We start from the raw sequence: 17,836 nt of genomic DNA, 5'->3' as shown, positions 1-17,836 counted from the left end.
GCCTGGTCCCGAAAGATTGCTTTTGCAAATTTGGTGTAAATCCGTCCAGTAGTTTTTTAAAAAATGACCAAAATGTAAGGCAAAAAAATTAGTGATATCTGTGTTCGCTTCGCGGACGGACTTCCCTGTTCGCTCCGCAGACAGCACCCCGATTGGCCCATGGCCTTGCGTCATGTCCGCGGACATGCGACGTGTTCACTGATTGAGGGGCGTGGAGCACGTCAGATTTTCTGTGGCGCCCGCCATCTTGTATTCGCCGTCGACCGCGTACAGCGCGGTGAAACGTGGAGAAAAAAAAAAAATAAAAAAAATGTATTTAGTGCCGTCTGTAAGAGTGTTTGGGGAGGGTGGGGGGGGGGGGGGGGGGGAGTATGAGATAGGTTCAATGTTTTGTTTTTTTATGTGCTAGACGTTTTTGTTGCGTTCGATTTGTCCGCGGAGAACACGGCTGTTCTGACATTTTGTGAACAGAGTATGTGTCATTTTTGTTCGCAAGGAAGGTAAAAATGAGCTATGAACACTCACGGTGTACTTAATTGTTCGTAAATACACAAACTGGGGGTGTCCTCAGGACGCTGTCCATATTGTAATCTGTCTAGTTGAATGCGTTCTAAGAACACTCGCGGTGTGCCGAAATGGTTGCAATTACACAAAATGGGGGTGTTCTGAGAACATTGTTTGTATTGTTCGTTGTCAGGGTGAAAGTGTTTTAAGACCACTCCTTTTGTCCGCTAATAGTACAATTTCCTATGGGCGTCAACCGACTTTTTGTCCACTAAAGAAACGATAAATCCAGCTGGTGTGCGCCGACATTATGTGATAATCCTATGACTGGCGCTATTGACCTGGCTGACTTGCTTTTGCAACACTAAATCATATCTCCCACCCCTAAGCCTGATATTATCAAAGCATTCATATTCCCTGCCTCTCTCCGTGACGTTACAGGGTGCGTCATCAAACGCGCCCAGTTCTCTGCAGTCCTAAGTGACTTTACACAGAACCCGGAAGACAACACATATGTCACAACACAGCGCGCCACAATTCGGAATATGAAACAGTGATTTAAAAGCAAACAGCAAGATTGTAAATTTTGTAAAGTACATTTGACATCAAAGGTTTAGAGAATATTCAGCAATTTGCATTGGTCTTTGTTGTCGATCTGCAAAAGTTCATGTTGAGGCACGCGATGTTCCTTTGCGGTACAGAGGGTGTTAGATCAGCTTACAACTCAGTGCGCCACAATTCGGAATATGAAACTGGTTTAAAAGTAAACAGCAGGATTGTACATTTGGTAAAGTACATTTATTTCACATGAAATGTTTAGTGAATATTCAGCGATTTGCTATTGTCTCTGCTGTCGATCAGGAAAAGTTTATTTGGAGCCACGCGTTGTTCCTTTGCGGTAGATAGGCTGTTGGTTTATGATAGATAAAAGCAGTAAATGGTCGCTCTGATAATCTGAAGGTTGCTCCAACAACGAGCCATTAGACCACCCTATTGGTTGGTATGTTGTTTGTAGCCGCTAGTACTGCGTAAGGGCATATTGGTCCTTGGCAATTGTCCCATAAAATGGTGAGGGTCATGAAGTTGCATATTTGGACCTGCACCTGGCAGTTGAAGACCCCATCCGCTGGAGTCTGTAAATCTGACATAGGCAAAATGGGGCCACATACCCGTTTTAAAAAACATAAATTAGTCATTTTATTTATTAGGGCATGAAACTATTTGCTATCGAAGATAGTGCAACGGAGTATGTTAATAATAAAATAATAATATTTTCCCATTCATATAGTGCTAGGAACTGTGAGGTATCTAAGCGGTGCTTATTATTAACCACGGTGTGTGGTGCTCATTTATCGACCACGGAAGGATGAAAGGCTGAGTTTGGCCTTGCCGGGATTCGAACTTGCGTTCGCAAGCTGTGCACGGATGTCAAAGCGAGCGTTGTACTCGCTGTGCCACTTGGCAGGCTACAGTGAAGTGGCACAGCGAGAAGAGAGCTTGACCGCCTATAGACCGGTTAAATTATTTCTATTAACCCACCCTGTGTCGTCTGCCTTTTTCAGAGCCCTCTAAACGACAGGGGATCAATTCGGCGGTGATAGTGCGCGGTAGAAAACATTATGCCACTTTCAACGAACAAGTTCAACTTGAGCGGTCTTTAATGCTACGCTATTGTAATTATATTTGGTATAAAATAATCTAAAGGGTTACTTACAGTACAATTGCAATTTCCATTGTCTACGAGTGGTGCAGTCCCAAAATACGACTCCGCGTGTGCCAACGATGATATAATATATAAAAGTGGTTTCGTTTCAGAAATTTCATCTTTATCTTCTCTTACGTTTTAGCAACACTCCTTCAAGAGAACTCTTTCATCACAATCTGTCTGTCAAGGTCAAAACACAATACAACCTTATAGTCCGCTTCGTGAGCCTCTCCGGGGCCCGAGAAAAAAACGGAAGCAGCTGACCTTCACTGTGAACAAGGATAAATTCTTACTTTGCAACATTATGTGTAAAGCCATTTGTAGAAGTTGGTTTTTGCACGCCATGTTTGTATATTGTTTGCGTGATATTAAAAAAACGTTTGTTTAAGGGACGTTATGGTTCTAAGTACAGCCGAAAGACCCCTGAAAATCGCAAATTATGGTAAGCTATGAAAAATAACTGGCGTCACCACCGTGCACTGCTAAGACTAACACCCAGGACATAAAAGATGACATCGCAAATGTCATTGATGAAATCACTGATGACATCACATGTGTATGTACTTTTCATGGAATTTGTGTACTAGGGATTTTATTATAATGTTGCGAAAAAAGTGTCAAGGATATTGCAATAAATATCATACCGTTATTAGTGCTTTGAACGATGCATTGATATAAATAAAATTGTATTATGGGATTCTATCTAGTATACTGAGCTACTAATGGAGAAACATAGCATTGTGTGCAGAGTACAAGATGAAAGTATAATATTTGTAATGTTAATATGTTGAATAATTAAATGATAATTGTCCTGAAATGTTCGAAAATTCACAAAATGGGGGTGTTCCGAGGAAGTTATTCGTATTGTGCGATTGCTTAGCTGTATGCAATGAGGGAATGGCACAGAGTAAAGTGGACGCCGTCCGCGGACACCGCGGCTGTTCGTGGACAGGGCGTGCTACATCCGGGTTTTTCCAGGAAATCCAACATGGAAAGAAGACTGTACGGATCAGCCAATCAGATGTCGAGGTTGTGGATTTGTGTTGAGACTGTGTGTGGTGAAGATGGCAGAAGTAGAGAAAGTCAGGGTGTTGGTGCTTGGAGATATGTTTGTGTATGGTTTACAACAGTACGCTCAATGCAGGCATGTTGCAAAGAACTTTGATGTGAAAGGAGTGGAGGTGGTGTGGAGCACTGTGCCTGATTGCAATGTACAGGGAATTGTACAAGTTTGTGAGGATATGGCCACGATGAACAGTCCGCATGTGGTAGTTTTGCACTATGGTGCTTTCCATTTGGGCAACGTCAGTGCCCCTACTTTGTTGGCTGATTTGGAATGCTTGGTTCAAGCCGTAATGAAGATCCTTCCAAATGCAAAAGTATTTTTTTCTGGATTACTACTTAGGGCAATATGGGACAATAGTTCAGTTTTTTGTCCTCAGCAAAACATTGCTAGGTGTGTCATCAACCGAGGCATGTGTGCCTTCATGCTTAGAGCTGGTATGTTCTTTTGTAATAATGAGAATATTGATGCCAGTAATGCTGTTAATTATAAAGAAGATGGCATTTCTTTATCTTTTACGGGAAATGCCTTTCTATTTTGGAATGTAAGGGTTGCTTTGGAGAAGGTTATGTGAAGATTTTAGGAGTAAAGTAAGAAAAAAAAAAACAAGAAAAAAAAATACAAAACAGGTGTCTGTCAAGCATCTGTAAAAAAAACAAAAAAAAGGGCTCTTTTCAGAGCCAACTTCAAAGGGGAAATGGGGCACACTATTTAAATTTACATTCACCACGCTCAGATTTTCGATATGTCCGCAGACATGGCGGTAGTCCGCGGATATGAAAAGCCCTACGAGGGGGTTAGTATGTTCTATGTTACATGTATATGAAGTCAGGGATATTATGGTTAAGTTGTGCTACTAAAAACCTATGAAATTCAGTGAAAAAACTTTGTTAAAGGGACGTTATGGTTCAAAGTAAAACCGGCAGTTATGGTAACATAAGCAACCATAACTCGTGCCACCGTGCACTGCTAACACTAACACCCGGGACATCAAAGATGACATCACAAATATCATTGATGACATCACTGATGACGATCACATGTGCATTTACTTTTCATAAAAACTCTGTACAAGGGATTCTTATAATGCTGACCAAAAACGGTCAAGGATCATTGGGATAAATATCATGAGCTAATTAGTGCATTAAGCAATGCATTGATATAAATAGCATTCTATTATGCAGTTCTATCCAGTATACTAAGCTACTCCTGCAGAAACATAGGCAGTGTGTGCAGCATACATGATGAAGGTGCCATATTCATAATCTTGCCATGTTGAATACTGAAATGATAACTGCTTTCTTATTAGAGTTTTGCGTACTGTGAAACATGTAATAAGTAGATAATAAAACCCACTTAATATATAATTATTACAGACAATACACAGACAACAACACATACAAATATGAGTATATACAGGGACAGTGAAGTAAACAGAAAATCAGAAGTAGTAGCAGAAAGAGGTCATAACCTAACTGTCTTTATACAGAGAAACTATTGCTCTGTTTCAAAGCTGCTACTTACCATATGTATGTGTATCACATGATGTGACTCACTCAAAGGAAAGGAGAGTGCGTATAATGTATACAAATATGAGCATATACAGGGAAGGTAGAGTAATAAAAATAAAACTATGAGAAAGTGCTGATAACCCTAATGATTATCTTCATGCACAGAAAGGATTGCTCCCTTTGAAGCCTGTGTCTTCCGCTATGTATATGTTTCATATGATGTGACTTGACCCTAAGTCTACAAATATAGTACCTTTTCAATTTTTACTTCCTGACTGTTACTGAAGAAAACTGTGGCTTCGATATGTCAGTAAAGGATAAAAAGCGAGAGCAAGCCATGTGATGTCATCAGTGATGTCATCAATGACATTTGTGAGGTCATCTTTGATGTCCTGGGTGTTAGTGTTAGCAGTGCACGGTGGCGCGAGTTATGGTTGCTTATGTTACCATAACTGCCGAATTTCAGGGGTTTTTCGGTTTTACTTTGAACCATAACGTCCCTTTAACAAAGTTTTTTCACTGAATATATATATATATATATATATATATATATACACATACATATATATATATACACACACACACACACTTGCAGAGGACCGATAGTTTAAGTGCAAGGTAACAGAACGCCACAATAGCAGAAGTCTCAACGTTTCTCACATAAAATGAGCTTGTTAGTTATGACCATTAGAAGTTCCACATATTTAATGTATTTGGGTAGAATTTTATAAGTGAACTGTGGATGAATGAAGTTGAATGTGGACAAATTAGCGAATAATGCACTGTCAATTGTATTAATTGATATGTTCTAAATGGCTTGTTCTCCTGCAATGTAACTAAGAGATTAAGTGCTGATTAAGTCATGATTAACTCATCTGCACACATGATGTATCAAGTTTAATAACAAGTTAGATACTTTAATAAAAAATTACGTCTGATGGAAATCATGACAAGTTTCTAAGAAATCAAAATGCAAGACATGCAGTGTATTGTGGTGGCATGCTGCTGCACTGAAATGTACCTCCAGGCTGAAAGACTTGAACCAGATGCAATTCTAACGTAACAATGGCAAGCAGCAAGCTTGCCATTGCCGCGTTAGAATCGCATCTGGTTCAATAAGAAATTTGATCATAAGCAATGAACCCAGCTATGTGCTAAGCCTGTACCTGCATACACACAAGTTTGTGCATGTGGGTCCTTCATAACCCCCGCGGACTAGGGTCATATTTCTACTGGTTATGCAGTTCTTGCAGAGGCTTATGCTAGCAATCCATCAAGGGCAACCTCCACTGGTCATGAAGGCCACGGATGAAGACTCGTCAGTGTAGCCAAAGTACATAGTCCCCATGAACATGCAGCGCATAAAGGAGAAGAAAAATGGGTATTGTACCGTCTATAAACTTTTAGAGTGTGTCAAGGCACTAACAGCCAATGATGGGGGTGGGAGAGGTCAAAGTCGAAAACTCAAGAGAGGAGTCTTCAAATTCTTTTGAAACTGAATGGTCATCAATGTCATGCAGGTGTGCCAGCAGGGAGTTCCAGATGATACGTGCCAAAACTGAAAGGAACGTCTTCCTGCCCTACGATGACCCGATATTTTAAGCAGAACGAGGGGAGGACAGAAGGGGTCTAGCAGGCTTGTAAAGGGTAAGTTTGGAACAAAGATTCTGCACCAGTATTCTGAATGGCTCAATGCACCAGACTTATTATTTTGACCTTAATCCGTCTCCCAATCGGCAGCCAATGGAGCTGGTGAAGCATGAGACAGATCCTTGGGGCTCTCTGGGCCATTCAGCTTCCAAATTCTGCAGGATCTGCAGGCGCTGAAGCAGGCCTACGGGCTGCCCAAGATAGATGCCATTGCAGTAGTCAATGGAACCCATGATCATAGACGTGACCACCTTAGCCCGGAAGTGGGAAGAAACTTCTTTTGCCAGCACTTTCAGAGGGGTGAGCCCTGTATGGGTTTCGGGGAAAGTGCAGTCAGTATAGTGGACTGGATCCTGCCATTCCTAACTAGTTAAGCCCCCTCCCTCGCCCCTTCTCTTCAGCCTGCAGCCAACCTAGTTCACCTGAGGGAAATGTAGAACTACCCGGCTGTTGGTGTGTGGAAGTGGGATTGGAGTGAGATCATGTTACGTCTCTGATCAACCATTCTAGCGAAGGTGCCCTTTGTGGACAGTACATTCCCCAAGTCTAGTCTCATTGGAGAGTAGGCTGCCGACTGACCACAGTCTAACACCCATCGGAATGTCATTTTTCCAGGTTTGCTTTTTAGTGGTACAGAAGTTTAAGGGTGCACATGCAACCAAACTATAAAGGGGATCTCCTAAATTCAGTATTGCCCCCACCCTTAACAGTAAGATTTTGAAGATTGAGCATTGCTTTTAATAGGATGTGGAGGGAGGGGTCCCGAAACACCAGTCTAGAAAGCGAGTTTGCATAGTATTTTAGATCAGACTCACAGGCCTTCATGTTGGTGCACTTCATGTACATTGAATATCCCTAGTGCTCTAAAAAAGCATGTGTACAAGTATATAAATGTTTTGTAAGTATTGTGTTTGTGAGAAAAATGTGTGCAATATGTGCACGTTTGTGCGATCCATATCAAAAGGGACATGCAACTTGCGGAAAGAGTTCCTAGTGTGAAATACCTGTAAACGTTCTGTTGCCAGCCCACAGCAGTCATTTATTTTCACATAGGGTGGTTTTGTTTTCAGCTTTAATTTGGTTTCTGTGCACTTCAGGAACTGTTGCAAAAGGTCCCGTTAGATGCCATCAATTATTTAATTGCAATGGGCGGAGTTCCTTGGTGTGGTTTCTCAACCGCTATATAGATTTGTCAATTGCTTTGGCACAGGTTTTGGTTGAGCTGTAAATAGATCTAATCTTATCAACCTTCTCGGCCACAATCTGTGCACAAAACAGTCGCGCGTGCTTTACTGAAGGGATCTATACTGCTAGTGACTGATATTGGAAATCAAATCCAATGGTTTGTACATATTTCCAGAGATTTTTCATTCCTCATTAACAGTCAATATATTATTCGCACCAGACTGAAGTAAAGCGGATTTTGCAATTACGCCATTGGTCAGGTACTCCTCCAGTTTGGACTTCTTGCACAGTTTACCATAAGGTCTATTGAGAGACAACAGCTTTTACTTTTTGGACTTCGCCCCCTTGTTGCTCCCGATGGGCTGCATTACTGCTTCCTTGTTGAAATGCAGCGTCTCGTAAGCTCTAGGTACCAAATGATTGCAGCACACACTTTTGAATCCCTCAACACTTCTCGCTGGGAATGAGCCATATCAAAGCTTACCACAATCTCCCAACTAAGCGTCACCTGCATAGCCAAAGTCAAATCAAAATCATTAATTAGGCCATGTAGAGAAGTGGAGAGGTATTTGGAGCTTGAGTGAGGTGAGAAGCTGGGTAGAGGGGATACGAAGACACCTCCCCTCTACCGTTTTCCTTTCATTGCTTTGCCACAAGTAAGGGCCCCATCCCCTGGACCAAAAACAGCAAACTCAGTCTCGGACCTCCGTCCAGGCTCAGACCCTCTCAGCTGCTTTTTGCCCAAAACTTAATGTAGGACATCCAGTTTGCCAAGGGCGTTCAGAGAAAAGAATCCTCACCCACCAGTGAGTCAGCCCTGCCAAGAGCCATTTTAATTTTTTCTTCAAGTTTAAAAAATGTTAAGGTTTACTCTTTTTGCACATTCATTTGCAATGTCTGTAATTAACATTATGATTTTCTAATTCAGAAAGTCTCTGCATTAAGTTCATGAAGGATCGCATTCAATGACCAGCATGACCGTTAGTATACTCCCAAAAGCAACCACTTACAGTGCACTTCTCCTCCTGGTGTTGGGGGTCGTCCTCCATAAAATGAGCATTCATAAGAAAGTTTTGCATCATCGACATGCTGGAAGCCGTTCCTGAAATAAACGTAGTGGAAAAAGGTTAAGATATAAAAGTGTATAATCAATAGTCATCAGTACAACCAAGAAACAAGGAGCAGGATTCCAGGAGCTCTATTCTACTTTTGGACTACAAAAAGGGAATTCAGGTGAAAAGCTGTAATTACTGTTGAGTACTTCAAGAGATCAACCACTACAGTCAAACTAAACCTTTCCTAATGCTCTTGGCCTTCGTGCCTTCCAAGTTATCCACTGCTTGAATCTTTGCAATGGGACAAGCCCGACCACCAGTTCTAGTTTTGCCCATGTACAATCACGAATTGGAAAACTTCATTGAGAATCCATGCAAGACTAACCCAATATTGGCAAATGTGTAAATGAGGAAGGGAGTTTAAAATAGAGGGGGAGGGGGTGTGGGGATGTAAACACATTTGTCAAAAAAAGAAAGCACAGTCTCATTAAAGGGTGATTCACATTTATGACAACAGTTTTTATTAGGGGACAGCATGGAGAAGCACTGCCTCCAAATGATCCCCTTTGTCATACGCTGCCCTAAATGCTTCCTTAAGTGTCCCATGTCCCAGTTAACCGTGGGCTAGTGGGGAGTAGCACCAGCAAACTACCCCAAAGAAACGTGCAAACGCCTTACATTCTCTGCTCTGAAACGCAAGCTAGTTATCAGACCTAATGAAAGGCAGTAGGCTGTGAACCGCAAAGAGCTCTTCCTAGTTCGGTATGACCACTTCTGCTGTGGGCCGCACAAACCTTACTTCTGGATACCTAAAATACTCATCCAGGATGACCAGAAAGTGTTCGTTTTGCTGTACTGACCCAAAGGCTATGCTTATTAATTGCCCTGGGATCATGGCACTGTGGGGACTCCGAGCTGGTGGTGTCTGGGCTAGTGCCGATTGGCACTTTTGGCAACTGGCTGGGAGAAGGTCTACTTTCTTGAGCACTGAAACCAGACAGCCACGAGTCACGGATGCCCCAAGGGAGCCAACTGAATGAGAGCCACTGGGATAGCCAGCCTCACCCGCAGCAAAATTCCTTCAGAGCTCACCGACAGCTCAGAACAAACTCTCCAGAGCCCTTGCAGGAATGCTTGCATGCCTGTAGTGTGGTGGAGGTGTTCTGTGGGAAAAGATGGACATTTCCAGCATGCAGCAGTTCAATCATTTCTTGCAACTGTGCATGTTGCGCAGTTGCTTTTGCCATTTATTGCAGTAACAAATTTGGGCACAGTGTTGACCAATTCTTACAACACATCGTAAGCACAGCACTCTTCCACAGGGGGCAAGCGGACAGGTAATTTGGGGGGGGGGAATGCTACCCGAGCCATCTCTAAACTGGAGTGTTACTCCATAGCCCTGCAACTGGAGTAGCCAGCAGTCGTCTTACTGGAAGGACCGCTCAGCATGCCTAGCGCTTCATATTCCATATGATGAAAAGAATGGTCAGCAGGCTATGTGTTCCCTGATGATTTAGTAGGACGGCAGCCCCCTGGCCTACAGGGCTGGCATCCACAGATCACATTGCTTAGATCGAGTGAAAAAAAGCAATGGTGTTGTCCGCAAATAGCGCCATTATGTTTTCAAATGTGGTTCGTTACTTTTGGACCCATGTCCGCTCTTGGTCTTTCCCAGTGAGGACTCATAATGGCTTACTTACCAAGTTGCATGATAAACTGGATAGTTTCCAAGGAAAAATAGGACTTGGAAGGTGCAGTCGCTTTATGTACTCTCAAGGACCAGGATATCAGACTCTTGCAGAAAGACATTTTTCTTTGTAGGAATCAATATTTTACTCTTGAAGGTCACACGGTTGTCGCAGGCATTGAAAGACCACTGCTATCAGTTTTAGGTACCCTCATTCGGGGCTTATATTAAGTTGTCATCACTATGGAGCACTCACAAGAACTGCGCCAGCATGCATCACTTTATGTTGTAACACCCCAGAGGCTGCCCAGACTCTGAGGCTTAGCCATTTGTACGTATGCAGGCCCATGTGTGAGTAAACGTTATGGGCTCATCACAGGGTACTGTATGATAACCAGATCTTCCAATTGTTGAGCACAATGCTGCTCCTTGGAGAGGGGTAATCATCTTGTCCAGATTTCGTGTCATATGCCTCTCCCTACTAATGGTGTGGTTGCGTAATCTCATGTACAATGTTATGGTTGCTTAGGTGTGGCGCCAACCAAATTGGCTATACGTAGAGGGTAGCGCAACACTCATTACGGGCATCCTCTAACCTGAATAATTCTTCACCTTTCTTCCTCGGGTGGAATGGTATTTGCTGGTTCCAGAGATCCACCAGCTGTACTGTGGGGTCACCATAGAGTGACCTCCTGGCCTTTCCAGACACCCATATCATACAAGTCCAGTTGTGCCTGGACAGTGGCTCGACCTACCTGGAACATATTAAAGGCAAACTTCACATCTTCCCAGAGAATCTGCATTGTCCAGATGGGTGCCGATGATCATGGGTGGGAAGGGGGGTGGGGATGGAGGGGCTAGCCCCTCCACCCCCCACTTCTCAGATAAATCGCAGCATGATGTTCTTAATCTATAGGTTTCTGGCTTGGATTGTGTTGGGCAGAGTTTGTATGCAGTACCCCCTGGGACCACTACACACAACTAGGACTACAGGTGTAAGCAAACCAACCTTTGGTAGAAGTGTGTAGTACACAGTTTTGGTAGCGGAGCTGAGCAGCCAGGCTTCTCTCAAGAGGGGAATGGGAGCAGTAATGATGTTAGAGGTCTACAATCACAGGTGTTCAAATAAACTTACACTCAAGGTTTCTTTTATAAATACTTATTTGTCAGTTATAAAACATTCATAAGAAGGAGGCAATCACAAAACACTTAATATACTTCAATACTATTTCAGAATACTTTTCAAGAGGAGTAAAAGGCAAAGATTATTGGAACATGAAAGGTTACAATTCTTCTTAGACAGTGATATTTTGAGTTCACCAGAAGAGTCAATTCAATTCAATAGTCTAACCCAAAGTCAATGGGCTAAAGTCTTGGCTAGGATAAAGCAGTTCTGGTAGTTTAACAGAAAAGTCTCTGCAGAAGTTCTCCGAAGTAGTTTGTAAAAAGGAGAATCATATGTTGGGTCACAAGCTGATTAGGCCTGCAAGTTGCAAAGGTTTGAAGCACTTTCACCGTGAGAGGTAAGTACTCTTAGTCTGATTTCTCAGTACCTTACAATGAAGAAAAAGATGCAGCTGACGAATTCTGTTCCTGGCAGTTCCTGCAGATCTCGCTGTTCCTGGGCCTCAGTCGTGGGGACAAGAAGAAGAATGCCGGGGGACTCCTGCACTGCACTGGTCAAAAAGATCACAACTGGCAAACTTCGATTCCGGTGGCTGTAAGTAACGCACACAAGCTGGTGTCCCTCTCCCCGATTATAGGATTTCCTGCAGCACTCTGAGAAAAATGCAACCAGCTAGGAGATAGGTATCCAGGTCTCTTACTGTCGAGTTGATTGGTCCCACCAACTCAAAGGGAGAAGTCGTCCTTAGCAGGGCTTCTCTGTCGAGATGAACATGGCGATTCTGGCCTGCAGCACGGCTTTACCAGGCAAAACAACGGTCCAGGAGTTGCAGCATCCATCCTCTTTAAACTAGTCTTCGGTTCTCTCATTCCAGTGGTCCACTCTGCCTTCCAAGCTTCGCCTTTTATTCAGTTCTCTCCCATTCCTTCCAGCCTAGCTGTCATTCACCCAGCAGGGTGGCTGTCCTTGCCGGACAGTCAGCCAGCCAATCACCACAGAGTGCATTTGGGTCTCCTAGGAGACTAAGCACAGGACGTTTCAGGCACCTCCCTCACTTCCTGCCTATCCCAGACACTCATGCGCCAGAGGCTGTCTTCACTCCTGAAGTCCGCCAAAGGCGAATGAACAAAGGGACCAACCCTGGATTGGCGCGCAGAGACAAACTCTAGAAGGACCTTTCCACAAAGAAATGGCGAAAAAAAGACAGGGACCTGTTTTTACAGAGGGGGCTCAGACGCCATCTTGAAAAACATGGATCCATTGATTCAATGTTACCATAGCTACGAATAGTTGTTAGTAAAAAATCATGGTAGCTTTGTTAACCTCTGCCACCAGCCATTCTGAGGAAAGGGTAGCAGTTGACTGCTACATGAGTATCTAGACACAGGAGATACTAAGTAACCCCTCCAGCACTCTATTGTAAGATAGGGTGTGCTGGGGTCTAGGAATTTAAAAGGCTCGTAAAGTCAATTTCACTTTACTTACTCTGGGAAACAGTTTACCCCAGAGAAGGTAGTTAAACCTTGGGAAAGTCTGAAAGGCTTTCCAGTGCCCTGCACGTAGGGTGCAGTGTGACAAAAACGAAAAGAGGATGCCTATGGAGTTTAGACTCCATAACCAAAGAAAACAGAGGTAAAACGCATATCAAAATACATGCCAGAGTGGGAAAATGGCTCACTCTATCCAGGGAAAGAAATCAAGTCCTCAAAATCCAGAAAAGTTGCTGGGGTCTCTAAGGTGAAGGGAATTAGCAGTATTCTCTCTAACAGATTGCAGGCATGGCGCTCCCCCAGACTTGCCCCTTAATAGTTTCTTCCAGGTTAACTGCTCTAGAGTTATCAAGCCAATGGGCTTTGCAGAGCTTCCATATGCAATGTAGTGGTTGCTCAGATTCCATCCGTATTGGTTTGCGTAGGTTTGACAAGCAGTTTTGTGTTATCTGATCCCATCTAGTCATCTTTCAATTCACAGGAATTGTCTAGTTGCTTCACCCTCGTGTGAAGTGACCACCCTCGCCCCCATCCCCATGCACCAGGTCTCAGTCAGATGATATTTTTCAGAAGCAAGAGTGCCACATTGCATGGCTCAGATTCCTTTTAATCGGAGCACAAACTGGTGTGCATAGAGGAGCCGGGAACAAGCACAAGTGCTTCACTGAAGAAAAGCCATCCTCAATACAAACATTGGCAAGTGGCTTTATTCTGGTCGTGCGGGAGCTTCAAATGCATCAGATCTTCAGACCAATGCTGGTTGTGTTAATGTGGCGATGTGCACCTGTGGCATTGCGCATGGATGGGTTGGTTGATTTGGCCAGTATTACAAATAAAAATTGCACACCCCACTTGTGTAGACACACAACTATGATTTTAATGACATCACATTGGTCATTCCAATCAGCCCTACAGATAAGGGGGTGTGAGCCACTTTATTAGCCAAAAAAAAAAAAAAAAATCAGGAGTAAAAATGCTCCCAACAAACCAAATTCGTGCCTCTGCTTTCACCCACTCATGCCCCCGCTTTCACCCACTCATGCCCCCGCTTTCACCCTCAAAGGTCCACCAATATATTTGGACCAGTAGCACACTATTACTTTCTGATTGAAAGACGCAATTAAAAAAGAAAAAAAAAATCTGTGTCCCAGTTAAAACATTTTGACCTGCTTATAAAATACACCCATTGAGAATTGGACTTCTATTTTTGCTCAATAAAATTTTACTCGCAATAAAATTTTACTCACAACTTAAAAAAAAATAGGGAGTAAAATACTCACGTCCAAATCTTATCTGGAGCATCGATTCCAGTCAAAGATGCACATATTACTGCAAGTGTTAGAAATGCATGTTACCATTTGAAAAAGTTCTGGCAATCAGCTCGAGTGATTGTAAAATAAGAACCCAGCATCCTTATTCTTGAGTCCACAGAAATAAAACTGCGCTCCAACAATAATACAGTTAACACTGCCAGGTTTAACACAGAAGAAGCTGTGTGGGTAGGAGGTTGCAAACTCACTGTAAATTATTCCAGGAACATGGCCTGCAACAGGTCCAAGTTCACTGAAGGACAGATTAGTGTATTAAATGATGCAGCACCGTCACAGATAAAGCATGCAATCTGTCATTTTAAGGCCGAAACGGGATCGGGAGTGCCCTTGCGGGGGTGGGGAAAGAGTACTGTGTAACAGGGGTGGGGAAAGAGTGCTGTGTAACAGGGGTGGGGAAAGAGTGCTGTGTAACAGGGGTGGGGAAAGAGTGCTGTGTAACAGGGGTGGGGAAAGAGTGCTGTGTAACAGGGGTGGGGAAAGAGTGCTGTGTAACAGGGGTGGGGAAAGAGTGCTGTGTACCCTCTGTTCGATTGTGTATGTCGGTCCTCAAGGTAAAGCTCTTGAGTGTATGTTTCGTTCCATTAGGGTTGGGACAACCAAACCCCAATGCATTTCCCAGAGGCTCCTTGCATTATCTGATATTACCACACGGAACTACGTACAAGACAGATTGCGCCACATGCTGCATTCTGCAGTGGCCGGTCAAATAGAACAAGGTCGAGATGGAGCAAAAATCTCGAAAGGACAATGTACATTTTTGGAAATGTGAGACCACACAGTCTCCCAAGTCTAATTTGTATATTACAATGCCATACAAATTGCCAAAATAATCTAAAACCATTACAAATAAAAACTGCATTTCACTCAGTTTGCAAATAATCTAAATCAGTGCCAAAAATAAAACAACCTGTGGTTGAGCTGCATAACCAACTGTTACTAAATTAAGAGGGATCATTCACGTTCGATTGCAACATGAGAATGTTGTCAAATTTATTTCGCTGAATATCATGCACATTTCAAAGCAACAAGAGTCATGAGAACAATCATTGGCAAAGCTAATATGTTTTTGCTGTCAATCCTCAAATGCCCCAATAAGGTGACAACTATACAGTCCCCAAAAGAAAGATGGCCTTACGAAGCATGCATTGATGGTAGCATGTGTTCACTGATAAAGGCGCACTGAGAAAAACCGCAGGCCATACAGAGTTACTGCTGCATCAGGAAGATTATAAAGTCATGACATGACTAAATGCCAGCTGTTATGTTAATATTAAGAGTACGGAGCTGGAGACAGGAGGAAAAGAAAGCACATCTATTTCGTATTTTGCTGCGACTAACCCCTCCTCACCTTCTGTTGACCTCAAGCCCTTTGTCTCTTGATCGTGGACAAAGCCAGAGATATTGGAGATCACGCTTAAAGTATGACAAATTGGATCGCTCGAGCCCCTGCTTTTTTAGCAAGAGGAACAAAAAGGAAAGGTCCGACAGGGGGCAGACAAAGCTCACACACCCAGACAACAGCACCTAGAATGATTTTCAAAAGGATTCCATCCCGTAAATGAGTGGTCAAATCTACGGAAAGGGTAAGCTTCGTCCACATTTATAGTTCCAACTTATTTGAAAGCAAAACAATTGCTCTATTCAAATTTAAGGAAACAGAGACTGCAAGGATTCCTTTGCGGAAGCCAACGAGGAACATTCCAAAACAGAAGTCGGATTACATTGAATATGAACCTCCGAGCACTTTTTGCCCACGATACCTTCCCATTGATTTGTTCAACAAATTAGCTCTTACAGACCTAGAAGTTGTCAGAAAAACACCCTAAATATGTTAACTTAAATCATCAAGCGATGGCCTAAATCAGGTCCCTTTATTCAGATGACAAAAGCACTAAAACCAGCACATAGGGGACGCTCTGGTTGTCTTGAATACCGATGATCATCAGACAGACAACTAGTAGATAAGGACATGTACCTATAGATATCCTACAAATGAGATCACGGCCAAATTAGATTTACTTCTTGATGAAGCAGAACATAAGGAATGGATTTCAGATGGGACATCATTCTTCTTGAAAATCACATCACAGAATAGAGTTCCAATCACGCAGCGCCAATTGTTAACCTCTGGTAAACTTCAGTTGCATATGGTGTTCTTTTTACAGATGATACAACCCGACATGGGTTTCGTGCATAAACGTACTTCCGAGGCTTCAATATGGAGAGATCTTGTGAGATCATGAATTATTCCAGTCAAGTAAAACGACCTGCTGGAACCCTGTTGGATATGCCGATACTCTTGCTTTGCAGTTGCGGAAGGTAGCAAGGTGGTCAGCTGTAGCCGCTCTGGATTCTACACAGGCAATATACCCTCACTAACCAGTCACCTGGTTTCTTGTATTCATCTTGCAAGCACAGTGGACTCATCCAATTTTATTGCCAATTGATTTGCTGTTCACATCACAGAATCCCCATTTTTTTTACGCTTTGCCAACAAACTAGTACATATATTAAGGATACGACTCACTTCAGCAGTCTAAAAAAGAAAAGAATTGAAATGTTAACAGCTATAGTAAATAAAAGGTTTAATAATATTTATACATTTATCCCATATAATCTTGGACAAGCACCGGTAGAGTGGCTGCTCTTTCAAACAGACCATAAAACAAAAATTCATAATGGCTCCAATTTGTACTACCATTTCAGGTATAAGAAACATTATAGTGTCAGGAACCTCCTTTATGTACAAGGGGACTGACATTTTTCTAACCAGATTGAAAAATAAGGAGGCGGTCACAACTGTATTTAGTATACCCCGAGAAAACAAACATCAGAGGCTCTAGAAGCAGGCTAGGACATCTGTGTAGATTTGTCAGTTCATGGCAATATTACCTTTCCTTCGAGATTGCCAACTGCAACAAGGCTAACAGATCACCTCAAAACCACCAAATATAAAGCCATCAGGTTTAAGATCATGATTTTTGATTACACCCACTTAAGCTTCCACATAAATGGTATCACAAGTCAATGAATTGACGAGGCATGAAGGTCTACACATTTGCACAACTTAAACTGGAAGATTAATGCAGCCCCAGAATGGAATTTGAGATTAGTCAACAGAACAAGGCAGTTGCATCAGAGTCGGTACAAATGGATAGCGTAGCGGGTAACTAGGACAAGAACGGCTATGTATGCATGAAGTGCCACATTTGGAGTAGCGAATTAAGCCCAGACTACACTTCACGCAGCTGTGATTCCAGTGTGGGGTTGTTCCCTCATTTCTGTTCTAGGCTGTGACATGCGAGAACAAGGACGCCACCTAGAAAGTGTCCCAATGTTTAATTTGATGAATATTTAAGTTCACAACCACGAGTGTCCATGAGAATTAGGGTGGAATAGGGCCTATTGGTGGAGTGTTTAAAATATGTCACTATTTTATATTAACAAATCCTAGTGTTATGAATATTGTATAATACATAATCCGTGTGATTTTATTGCTCCAATGCACCAAGTAAAGAATTCATGAATG

At 42.7% G+C, this 17,836-nt stretch overlaps 1 protein-coding gene across 5 annotated transcripts in view; it reads right to left on the bottom strand.

The window, feature by feature from the left end:
- The window catches only part of LOC138510289 (annexin A1-like), a 314,660-nt gene that overhangs the window by 241,720 nt on the left and 55,104 nt on the right, over positions 1-17,836 (bottom strand). For all 5 annotated transcript variants that reach the window (XM_069625817.1, XM_069625818.1, XM_069625821.1 and 2 more), the window contains one exon: positions 8,629-8,720. In XM_069625817.1, the coding sequence (XP_069481918.1) occupies positions 8,629-8,706 (78 nt within the window). In that variant the 5' untranslated portion in view covers positions 8,707-8,720. The remainder of the gene's footprint in view (positions 1-8,628; positions 8,721-17,836) is intronic.

This window comes from Ambystoma mexicanum, chromosome 6p, assembly GCF_040938575.1.
Source record: "Ambystoma mexicanum isolate Mex_15411 chromosome 6p, UKY_AmexF1_1, whole genome shotgun sequence".
NCBI classification, from domain to species: domain Eukaryota; kingdom Metazoa; phylum Chordata; class Amphibia; order Caudata; family Ambystomatidae; genus Ambystoma; species Ambystoma mexicanum.
The sequence above is the reverse complement of the archived record's forward strand: the minus strand, read 5'-3'. Positions and strand labels throughout refer to the sequence as shown.